This window comes from Cottoperca gobio, chromosome 2 (assembly GCF_900634415.1).
Source record: "Cottoperca gobio chromosome 2, fCotGob3.1, whole genome shotgun sequence".
NCBI lineage: Eukaryota > Metazoa > Chordata > Actinopteri > Perciformes > Bovichtidae > Cottoperca > Cottoperca gobio.
This window is the reverse complement of record NC_041356.1, coordinates 10,040,766-10,053,402: the sequence shown is the minus strand read 5'-3', so window position 1 is coordinate 10,053,402 and position 12,637 is coordinate 10,040,766. Positions and strand designations below refer to the sequence as shown.

Here is a 12,637-nt window from a genome sequence, read left to right as displayed (position 1 = left end):
CTTCTGGAAAACATCCAGAACGGAGGCGAGGAGAGAGCGAGGAAAGACATTAAGAAACACTTCACCTACTGAAAGAGAACCCAGTGCAGCATGCTCCCAACACACACACTCAACAGACTTAGGCCTGAGGTTACAGGGCCGGGTCCAGATTTGCGACAGAGATTGAGCGAGGCCTTAGAAAGCTTTAATAAGGAGCCATAGTTAACACTTATCGAGGGGGAGAAGTCTCATTTAGGAAGCTGACACTTGGGGTTTATAACATGACAAGTGTATGAACACTCCACAAAACCTAATAACATGCATATAGATCTCCAATTCACACCAGAGAAAGAACAGTACATTGGTGTTTAATCCATGGTTACTCTTCAAGCTCCTCCAAGTGGAAGAGAAAACCTCATAATGCACTGGGCATTATCTGATTAGGAAAAACAGGAGTCATGCCTGAAGCTGTGTCCAACAACAGCATGTGCACCCAAGTGAAGTGCAGCTTCTAGCCTTTACCTCAGACCGGTTCAACCGGGGCTCTAAATGAGAGTTGGCTACCTTCCAGGTGGTCTGGTAGTGGGGATAAACCCTCCATCATTTAGCGGCTGATGTTAATTTCCCATTGTGTTTGAAACAACAACATTGGAGGTGTTGCCGTGCCAAAGTGGAGCAGTGGTTGTGATGACAAGGAGGTACGAGATATTATTATAGCACAACAAATGATTCACATCCCACATACAAGTGTGTCTTATAGTTCCAGCTCCAACCCTGTACTTCTGATTTGTGGCGATTTGTTTTGCACAGTGAAACAGAGGTACAGTGATTACCCTAAATGGGGCCCAGCTCTTCCACTGTTGGCTCGACTAGCCTCCTCACCGGGGACCTCATTCACTAGAATTACAAGAAGAAGAAAAAATCCATTTTGCAGCCGAGCAGAACGGACCGTGTTTGCGCGCTCACTGCCGGCGTACTGCAAAAGGCTTCTGTGGGAGACGGATGTGTGCATCTTTCTCTCTCCCAATGCTGCAATCCCCCTCTTTCTCCATCACAGCGAGTGCAACACCACGTCTCTTTTTAGTCCCTCGGCGGGGCCCCCTTCATTTATTTCCTACCCCCGACCTGCTCCCTTTCAGGAACAATCTCTCAGTAATTGTTTCTCCATCAGCAATATACTTCTACTGACAAAGCAATAATCTCTCTGTCTCGTTCGCTCACTCTCTACTTCCTAGCTCGGAGGCAGCTCCGTCTGTGGCCCTGTCTTTGAACTCAGCATGTCTAAATGCTTCCACGTGGCTCCATGTGCACTCACACACCCTCCTTAATGATAGCAAAGGAAAATGCATGCTTCTGCTGAAAAGGTGCATGTTCATCTCTTAAGTGACTAAAACCTTTAACAGTGGGATACTTCATGGGAAATTCTCTTTTGCTCCACAGGTAGGTTAAACGTTAGGGTCAGCTAGAGAAAGAAAAATAAGGAGAAGAAGTAGCTGGTACAGAATACAAAATAAAACATGCTCATTTACACATCAACACTAATGGGTTGCACCATCTCTATTAAACGTTTGCTCAGATATATCTTAATGTTTAGTGCCAACTGCTTTAACTTTATGTATTTACACAGTCAGGAAACACATGCAGGGACATAAGATAGCTAAACTTTCAAAATAAGAGTCCAAACCAGGAAACTGGCTCTGACCACGCTCTCAGGAGTAAGCTGTAGTTTCAAAATAAAAGCCCACAGATGGTAACAGGAGCTTAGCAAAGGCTCTGGAGAAGGCTGGATTTAAAAACTTTTTTGCCGTTTGTCGTGCGTAGTTGTTGAACGATGACTGGTCAATTGCTGTTTGGGGAAAGGGTTGAGCGTGAGGTCAATTGTGAGCCACGCTTTCATAATGCCGTTCTGTGGAGGTCTGTAGTGTGAGAGGGGGATGAATCACCCGTGTATTTAAATGATTTAAAAACAATACATAATTCAGTCATGTTCTTTCCCATCAATGAGACATTCATGAAGGGCAGGTTATTACATCAGAAATCCAATCAAATATTTATTTTAATAGAACTGGAATTACCTCGTCTTTAGAGTCAGGCCGTAGCATGCACTCACACTGTACACATGTTCATTACACATTGGCCTATAAACTCACAGGTCTGTGTAACGCGGTTTAATGTGGCCCTTGTGAGACCATATAAACAGCATCACATTAGGTTTAGTATGTTACGGTACTGGATTGAGCAGGGACTTGGGGGTTTCAACACACACACACACATGCACACGTCTCTGATGCATGAGGCCTGCCAAAGCTACTGTTAGTTCTGTAAGCGCTCCAAGAAAGCAGAAAGAAGGAAGGGAGATTATTTGGGATCAGATCAGAAGCAAGGGTTTTGGAGATGGGCTGGATCGAGGGTGAGTCTCACACGATGTGTCATAAAACTTGCAGAGATCACAAAGCTAGTGTTTAAGCCTCACCCTGAAATAACTACTTTTACAATCCTTAAACATCACCTTGGCTCTACCCACACATCCCAACCACTGCCAGGACTCCCTGCCAACTTCAGAAGTCATAAAGAAACACAATCATAGCTTTGCTCCCAGCTTCAAAAAGACACACTTTCTCATCTCTTCTCACTTTGTACTTCTCTCTCTCTTCTCTCTCCAGTGTAAATATCAGGCGACTCTATAAAAGAGACAAACATTGTGGAAATAACTGAGTTGTAGCCCGCTTCAGGGCAAAATACTGCAGCAGAAGACTTACAAACATCTAATTCAATCTGAAGATTCCAGCTGACTCTTGTAAAAAGAAAATAAGTGTGTTGCTCAACCCAAAGCTTAAGAATAACTCTGGGACAGAACTGTAGCCGTCTGGTTCTGTGCATGCTAATTCACCGATGGGAGGCTGCATTAAAACTAATTCACCTCTGCTCTTGTTGGGGCCAAATAGCTAAGGTCTCAACACAACAATGAGGCAGTCATACCTCTGCTGGGGAGGAGGGATGATACACAGTTAACACACAAACGTGCAGAAAACTCTGACTTAAAGCATTTGGACAACATGATGGAAAGACTCTACCCTTACACACATCCGACAGATCAAGAGACGCAGACATTAAATGGATGAAACAAAAAGTAATGGCATGTTTAGACAGCCCGTCATTGTATCTTTGTATAACCTCAAGGCTCCTTTAAAACAAAGACACATCCTACTCGCCGTCTTCCCTTCTCATTCCTTTCATATCTGCTCCTTGTGTCATCTACTCCCAAAGTGGCAGACGGCACAAAGGATCCATCAATTTGAAATGTCAACTGCTCCACATTGGAGTGAGCAAGTGTGTGCGTTTGTGCCTCATGTGGCAGGGGACTTGTAGCTCATTCATCATAGCCCCTGGGGGACTGCCAGTCCATCAAATGATGTTTGTAAAGCAGTTCTGTCATCATTATCCTCATAACCCTCCCCCCTGTTGTCCCGTATATATCCTTTAGTCTCTCACACACACACACACACGGTCAAGAGCCATGCCGATCATAAAGCTGCAACAAAATCCCACAAGTGATCTTATTGCACCTGAACAGGTACACCTCCCACACGCATGCAAACGCAAAACCTCGTTCAGCCTCTCCTGCGATCAGACGCTCTGTTTTTAACGGCTCGGACGTCCACTGAGGTCGTCAGCCTCGATGTGTGGGTGTATTGGATGGTCTTGCAGGGATTAAGGTCATGTCAGCTATCAACAATAATAATATTAACTAATCACAAACCACTGATTGGCAGATAAAAGAAGCCCATACCTCAGTGTTACATCAGCTTTGAGACTAAATGCGAGAGGGAGCGCTCCGTCAGGCACATGTGGCTCCAGCTCTGTTTATGCGTCGGGCAGGGGCCTGGGGGACAGACTGAACCGAGCTAAACTACCATCCAGAGGATCAGCAGGAAATCATTTTTGTCATCATAATATGGAAATGTTGCAGATGTCTGACAAAGTACAGCAGCGGGTACCATCATGGAGGTCCTGTATAGAATGAGATGTGTGCAGATCAGGTTTAAAGTGATGCTTTCAGAATTGACAGGATCAAAACATGTCATTTTAAACTCACGGTCACATTGTTTTGCTCTCCCTTCCTGGCTTCAGTCTCTCTGAAAGGCTCAAGTTTATCGTGTTCTGGTTCGGATCCAGTTGAAGAATTAATCTAGTGATATTCTATATTTTTTGTAAACAATGTGTTATTCCGTCTCTCAGTACTTTCCAACTTCTCTACCATGCATGTGGCACTCATCCCCAAACCCATTCATTCCTGAAGGAGCAGGAATACACAATGTTCCATCACAGCTGGCCACAGTTCAAAACGTGTTACACAAGAAAGAGGTTGTTCGGGACGACTTTCTGCTGTGGATTAACACAAGTTTGGCGCTCTAGTGTTGCAGCAGGACGGTGTAGGTGTGTATTAACTCAAATGTTCACCATAATGAAGGTTCCCCTCAATCTCTGGACGCTGCGACCTCATGATAAACTGAGAGAATCTGCGGCAGGAAGCTTCACTTGTGAGGGAAAATCACGCCGCAACATTCCTCTCTGACATACAAGTAAACACTTGCAGCTTAAAACGGATTAACTCATGAAATCAAATATCAAGAAGGAGTCAAAGGTGTATATGTTAAAGCGAATGTTTAAACTTGAAGTAGAGGAATCCACAAAAAGGCTCTGTGAATAGCTTCACTGTTACTGCATGACATCAAAACAAGTGAAAGCAAATGAGTAACACACAACCTCCATTATTCACCAGGCACACACCGTACATCCTTCAATTATTCACCAGGTGGGAGTAAGAAACGATATTCTGCACTCACACAGTCCACAAACACGCCGCTACCATTCCACATTAATAATGAAGCCTTCAAGTGCGTGTGTGTGTGTGTGCGTGCGTGCATGTGTGTGTGTTTGCCACTAATGCAGAGTGTGGCAAGCTCTTGTCACAATGTTTTATTAATATAATGTATACTCAAACAATGTACATTTTCTCAGCGCCAGCTCAGAGAGAAAGAAAAAGACAATAAATAATAAAAAACATTAGCTATCAATAAACCAATGCTTTACTATGTCCTTTATGCAAAACGTGGAATAGCCTATTTCTCCATGAGAGGGAAAGGTTGGATTAAATTGATATGGTATTCAGGCTCTGTAATAACAGAGGAGTCCGGATAAAACTTTGCACGGTCTCCTTTTGATCTAATGGATTCCACGTTACCTCTCATGGGACTCTGGCTAATAGAGTCCTGTGCACATTCCCGACTCAAAGCCTGAGGAAACAGCTGATTCTATAAACACCAGAAATGTCATAACGACACAGAAGGTAGAGGATGAAAGTCTGAGCCCTCGGTGTCAAAACATCCAAGAAATGTAACCTGGTAGAAGATGCATGCAGTGTTTGAATGATGCGTATTGGATCACTATCTGCCCTGCTGAATAACACAACAATGTCCCATCAAAGCTTACTTACTGTATGATGGAACTATGATGTATAACTTGCAAAAGAAAGGGTTTAAAATCAAAAGGTCAGCTACATCATCTCTTTGTTGTTGAAATCTTCTCAAACATGGAATAAAACAAGGTTCAAATGTGACCACAGGAAGCTCCAGTCAGCATTAGAACAGCACCGGTGTTCCTAAAATGTAAAGAAATGCGACTGTTAATGATAAAGAGATGTTTTGGATCTATATAATGTATTGCTTCTAGTCTGCAGCCCCCCGGCTGGGTTTTATGATAACGCAGTTAATGAGCTGGCCTTCCACTTTAACCGTAGTGACAAAATGCCCAATCGAGTGCCAGCGTCGGTGTGAGCTGCAGGCTTATCTCTTGATTCACACGTCAGGCTACACCTACTGCACAAACACACCAGCAGGCATTGTAACAGGAAAAAGACAGATTACTCCAGTCAAGCTCAAAAGACAATGCCTCGCTTATTTCACCGAGCCCGTGATAAGCACTGAAAACATTATAAGTCATTCAAAGCTTTTCTTCTCCACTCGCTCCTTCATTATTATTACCAGTCCAGTCCTCTGCTGGTTCCCATTTCTCTCTTGTAACAGCAGACAAAGGATCTCAGCCTGGAGCAATAGTGTGCGAGTGCAATATTAACAGTTTGTGGTCATGCTGCTGTTGTCAACTGATGCGCTCTGCCTGCCTGTGGTCTGAGCTGTGACGTCTGAAGATGTTCCACAGAGATAGGACCTTTCCTTTGCGTGTGTGTGGAAGACTGGGGATAGCATAGGGGGAAGAGATCCCTGTCATAAGCTGTCATAACTGCTGCTGCTGCTGCTGCTGCTGCTGCTGCTGCTGCTGCTGCTCGGTGGACAACCACAAGCTCGTACTTCAATTTGAGAAGACATCAATTTAGGATTTTGAAAAATGCTGGAAAGAAAACACACACATGCAGATAACATCCCTCACACAGGCACCAAATCCCAGCCTTCTGTCAAACTGTCCACAGACACATCCCGAGGCACTGAAACACTAACAACCACATACATTCTTGGCATTTTCCACAAGAGCCAATTAGAGCTCCTGGAACTGGCAGCTCTGGATGTTCAACAAGCCAGCTGAGGTAGTGACTCGCTGCAATCCTTCTTAATCATCGTCACGAAAAAACTCCCCAAATTCTAAGCTGATAATACATGCTGGGTTTTCTAAAAAGGCATGCAAATCACAGAGGAGGGCACAAAACTAAACTCTCTTGTCAGCTCGCGGCAGACATTAATTCAGACATTCAGGACTACTCCCACCCAGAGATGACATACCAAAGCACCGCAGCACCGATGTCATTAAAGCTGCCGCCTGTGTGCAGCCTCTCAGAGGACGCCTTTCTCTAAACAGCATTAGGAAGCCGGGGAGCTGCCATAGACAAACACAAGCCTCGGACTCACTTAAATGCAAGCACACACATTCAAAACACATGCAAATACTTTAGATGCCAGATCAGGGTGAATACTTTATGCCAGTGTCTACAAAGACTACAGTTATGCGTGTTTGTGACTAAGCAAATGAGAGCATGTGGACAAGAACATAATGATGGGAGGATCGTAACACAAGGACTACATTATAAACATGCCATAAGAGCATACAGAGTTAGCATCAGCAGACTGAGTGGGAGACCTGTCAGCATTAAATCAGCACTTAGAAAAAGCAGAGGCTGGGATACAGTTGGAGAAAAAGACAGATAGGGAGCAAAGGCTGCAGCGCTTTCTGTCTATGAGGCAGGATCAGAGGCCTGTAGGTGTGGTGTGCTCAGACAGGAAGCTGGTTCTATATCCTACTTCCTGTGTACCTCCGGGAAGTGAAGATAAGACTAAAAGGTAAATGGAGCATATTTAGCCATCCTCTTGAAACCACAACTCGTGATGGATTCAAAGGAGGTTGATAAACATAATAAAATCCCTAAATGTCTGTAATCATTCAAAAACATTACTTACCGATATCTGGAAGACTTCCTGTGTGTCATCGAGCATCTGCACCCTTATGGAGACTAGTCGCCCTGGAGGCTGCGCAGGAGGACGCAGGCCCGGCTCCAGGGTGGACACCCCAAAACTCTCAGGGGCGCCCAGCCTCTGTGCGGCTGCAGACGGCTTGTCGGCTGGTTCCACCATGGTGACAGATGCTACAGGGAGGGGCTCTCGAGCTGCAGGCACCTCTGTTCACGTCTGGAGGAGAAAGGAAAAGAATAGTTTAACTGAAGATTCGGGGTGCAGTTTGTGTCTTTGTATGCGCTTCAAGCCAGAAGGATCAGGCATTTCCTCCAAGCTTATACAGAGGCCCTCATCCGAAATAGCATCACATCCTGTGTGCTGGTACATGTATGTACACATTTTCATTGTAAAACGTATTCCTGCATCTTTATATAGGAATCGTAGACTGCAAAAGTTGCTGAAAAAAAAGTTAAATGTGGAAAAATACAACAAGTGTCTCATATTTAAGAGATTCTGTTGAAAACATTGTGTCGGAGGGAAACTTTGTGCTTAATTATGTCAAGAAATGTGCAAAAGATCTTGCCACGTATCTACGGTCTAGATTAAATTGGGACTTGCACAATGTAAAAACCACAAGACATTTAGTCAGTGAGTTTTCAGTGGTGATTTCAGGATGATGACACGAGCGTATAAACCACAGGCTAGAACAGCCCCATATGACAGCTAAACTAAGAGTTTGGCCAATGTACAAAGAAGCAGACAGACATGTGTCACACCTTGATAGACACACGCTTATTCCAGCTGCAGCACATGCAGGTGGGATGTCCTACAAACTAAACACGGAGCGCTGTTTAAGACCAGTTCAGACATGAATCAAGGCTTCACAAGTAGGGCAGATGAGATACGGTCTGAGAACACACAAAAGGCACTTCCCCCCCCCCCCCTTCTCTCTCTCTTCTCACAGACACAAACTTTTCAGCGCCCCCACCTCCATCCCACACTTGATAAACCTCAACCTCAGACAATAAATATGCTCTCAGACGGCTGGTGACATCATGGCTGAGGAATGTGTTAGAAGACAGTCAGGGGGCAATGCAGGGATGAACTGCCCCGACATGCAAACACAGTGGTTTCTATGCGAGTGCTTGGGTGGTGTACATACAGGACAATGGAAATTAAATCTCTCCAATTGCTGTTTTGTCCTCAGTTCAGAGACTGGTCATCATCATTTAATCAATACGTCATTAGGGACCTATTGGACATCACGGTGATTAACAGATCGTTCGATCTTTCTTTGTAGCCACAGGTTAAAATCCTCCAGTCTCCCCCCGAGCAGCATGTGTCCCCCTTTAAGAAAACACTATGTTAAGACCAAATACAGTATGTCATGGAGTTGATGGGGCTGTCCAATTCCAAATGCTCCTCCAAATAGAAACACAGCTTTCTTTTTGCCCAAATCTGGAGAATAAATCTGCTGTATAATTTGTGGTCTTTTGTAGACTATTCTAAAAATCCACAGTGTGCGGGTCACTTTTCTCTGTGAGGGGACGGACAATGACTCACTATGGTGAAGTCTCTGCGCACCATCTGCTTTGGAGGGGGGGGGGGGGGGGAGGGCGCAAATTCATCCTACAGATTTGAGCTGAATTAAATAAAATACAATAATCTGCAACGATTATGATAATCATTTTGGATGTTGGGCTGGTGGTCAGTACAAAAAAGACGTCCTTTTGGGCATTAGGAAATAGCGACGGACATTTATAGACCATTATTTTCTTCATTCATTGATAAAATAACCAGCAGATTAATTGAAATGATAATAGTTTGATGCAGCCCTACAGCCTTCAGATAGTCGTAGGCCTAAAGAAGAGGCCCCGGATATGGCACACAGCCAGTGAATGCCTCCGAGCTTCAGGGGAGCTGCTCTGTAGCTGACCTTTGACCTCACAGTGAAAGTGGACTTCTGCTTCCTGAATCACTTAACACAAAAGTACACCGTTTTGTTATACACAAGTGACATGTAATAATCTTTATTTGAAAAGAAACTGCCCCTTTGTTCTTTCCCCACCTAATCTAAGCCTTTTTATTTCCAACACGAGAACTGAATCTTTCAAGAGCCAATCTTTGACTAATCCCTCCACCTGCACACACACACACACACACACACACACACAAAGCAGTACCTCTCTTCACCTCAGTGACAAAAGCTGAAACTGGAAACTGGAGCCCGGCCAAGGAAGTGACCCGACAATAAAAGGGACATTCAAGTTACTCATTACACCTGTGGGAAAATTCCTTTTGTTCTTGTGAGCTACTTCCCCACTGCACTGAAATGAAGGCTATACTTGTTGTTCAGTATCGGCCTGAGCGTATCTGATAGTAGTGCTTGACCAAATGAAGAAGTTTTTAAAGCCCTACACTCACTCAGTTATCTACTTGTCTCTCCATGCGACACCCTTCAAAGCTAAACAAAGTGTCAGCTTTAAAAGCGCCACCTAATCATTCACTCACAAGCAGGTGCCAATTACCCCGACAAACATCAGTAGATCATATTCTGCAGACAGCAGGATTGGTTTGTTGCCTGCACGTCTTCAGTCTCTCAGCACAAACTCATCAACACGCAGCATGTAGGACTCAGCAGGGTTAATTACAGGCTTGTTACGACACAGAAACTAGAACAGTGAGAGGAGTACAGTGTCCAAAAAGCTCATCGCTGGGCCGGCAATGGCCACAGCACAGCTTCTTCCACAGTTCTTTAGATGAGTTTCCCCTCATGAACAAAATCATAACTGTTGACTGGATTGATTCGAGACATTGAGAATAACAAACCTAGTTTTAAATTTAGCGTCATTTTCAAAACTAAAGAGTAGAAATTTCAAAGCAGAAGTTTCATCATCTCCTCAGTAGGGGCTCGGCTGGGGATTGATTATACATGGAGTTAGTTGAGAGGAATACAGAGCGAGCTGGTCACACAGGCACAAAGGAAGCCACTGTGGGAGCTTCCAGCAGCGGGGCTTTAAAACTCGAAGGGACCGAGGCCTCTCAACCAGCCTTTGAACTGGTGTTAGCTGAAAGTTTCCCAAGAGTTCGAGAGAGGGAAGCCAGGCTCTGGGAATCGGATGTGAGCGAGAGCACACGCACAAGTGCATCCACAGAGAAGGCTTTATGTTTTACAGGCGAATCTGGTTTGAATTCTTTCAACTACTTTTTAAATAAATGAAGCGAAAATGGATGGATAAAAAAAACAGGAGATAAGAATTGGCTTTGTGAAGGGATACATGACAAAACATGCCAAGAATGCAGAAATGGTAAAAGAGCATCCGAGACAGAAAGTAAAACAGGGATGTACATATGTGACATAGTGGGTTTTACTTCTACACTGCTAAGCTAACGAAGCTAAGAGATGTTTTTAAATGTCTGAGCAACAGTCTAAACCCCAAAGATATTCAGTTTACCGCTTGTAAACTAGTTTAAACGACTAAAATTCACATTTAAGAAGCTGTAATATACAGCTTCTTGTCCCCAAGGTCAAGAATCAAACTCCATACTAAAACAACAACAATAATATATAAAAGCTGAAAACGCAGATACGAGTGTGGAGCTCCATACAATAGGACCACAAAGGGAATACATCCATTACCTGATTGTGTTACTTGTTGGCATTTTTACAACAGGAGGATCACGTTCAATAAACAGCGACTGACTGTAACTGACAAGATGACAACTACAACCTGACAAGCACAGGTGAGGGTGAAATCAAGGCCACAACACAACACAGCTCTTAACAGATCAATAGGCTGCGCTTGATACAACGTTATACCAAGGTGACACTCTACTGCTCTCAGGAGAGTTTCTATTGTGACATTGTGTGTGTGTGTGTGTGTGTGTGTGTGTGAGAAAGAAACACACTAATATTTTTACGATTTCTGTGGATTAGAAAAAAAACTGAGCAAAAGTGAAAACATTAATACAAATCATCGTCTTTAAGATACACCTTTATTTTGAAATTCCAATGGCATGACTGTGTCACCATTCCTGTCCACCTCCTTCCTAAATTAATCAAACAGTGTTTAAACATGAGAAATGTGAACAACAGCTCTATTTTTTATTATATTTGTTCAAAAGAATACAGTTTTTACATTTAAATGTCCGGTAGAGCCCGGTAATAAAATAGTCAAAGCCTATTTTAGATTGCCTTTTATCAGCTGAAATGTAACCGCTTGTGTAAAATAGGCATATTATATCTTGTCATATAGATCGCAGGCTGCTGAATTGAATTAAAATCTTATCGTGTCAGACTTTGTGATATCAGCAAATATCATATCATTGTCCAAAGAATCAATATGCTATCGTATCATGATGAAATTTGGTGATTTACACCCATAGTGATTGGACACACCGTGCTTTGACCAGAACACCCATGGCTCCACCAACCATTAAGACAAAGCAGATACTGAGAGAAGCCTCCCCAATGACCCTGTGCTCTGACCTCACTATGAAAGGGGGGTGTGCAAAAAGACCACATGCCCAGAGATCAATAATTGAAAGGGGTTTGTCACCCCCATAGGTACCATATACATTCAGCAGGGTTGGTTGCTTGAAGGGGTGATATACTGCACAACATGCAGCAGCTTTGTGAAGAGAAATAAAACAAACACACCCCCAAACATCAAGAGTATAGTTGGCACAGAGTGCAAGCCCCAGGATGTAGGTTAGCAGAGTAATCCTTTAGTCCAGAGTAAAGATGTCAGTAGGCTAAGGCAACCTGATCACACCCAAGAGAGAGGGTTAGTGTGTGAGTGTGTGATATTAATGTGCATGTGATGACAATGACAAGCTAAGTCTATTGTAAGGTTTGGTGAATGGAAAGAAAAGGCAACACGGTATAATTGAGGAGAGAAACTGGGGAAATCCACAATATAAAAACCTCACCCAAAGTACATGCCAGTTAAGGATCCAAAAACATTAACTTTGTGAAAAAAATGTTGCAATGCGTGTAAATGTTTGAAGCACTTATTGGAGATCCTTGTCTATCATTAAGCTTACAGTAAAAGAAGCTCTGCTGGAGCTCAGCCGATTAGGAAAATGAACAGGCTGGCTGCAATCGAAGCGAGCTTATACTTAAGATATCTCATCAAACATCACGCACTGTTGCCTTAAGAAGCCAAAGTCATTAAACTGGAAACGTATATTGCAAC

General features: G+C 43.5%; 1 protein-coding gene across 3 annotated transcripts in view; it reads right to left on the bottom strand.

Annotated features, from left to right (window-relative positions):
* The window catches only part of LOC115018523 (FERM, ARHGEF and pleckstrin domain-containing protein 1-like), a 40,865-nt gene that overhangs the window by 27,818 nt on the left and 410 nt on the right, over positions 1-12,637 (bottom strand). For all 3 annotated transcript variants that reach the window (XM_029447563.1, XM_029447545.1, XM_029447553.1), the window contains exon 2: positions 7,446-7,673. In XM_029447563.1, the coding sequence (XP_029303423.1) occupies positions 7,446-7,619 (174 nt within the window). In that variant the 5' untranslated portion in view covers positions 7,620-7,673. The remainder of the gene's footprint in view (positions 1-7,445; positions 7,674-12,637) is intronic.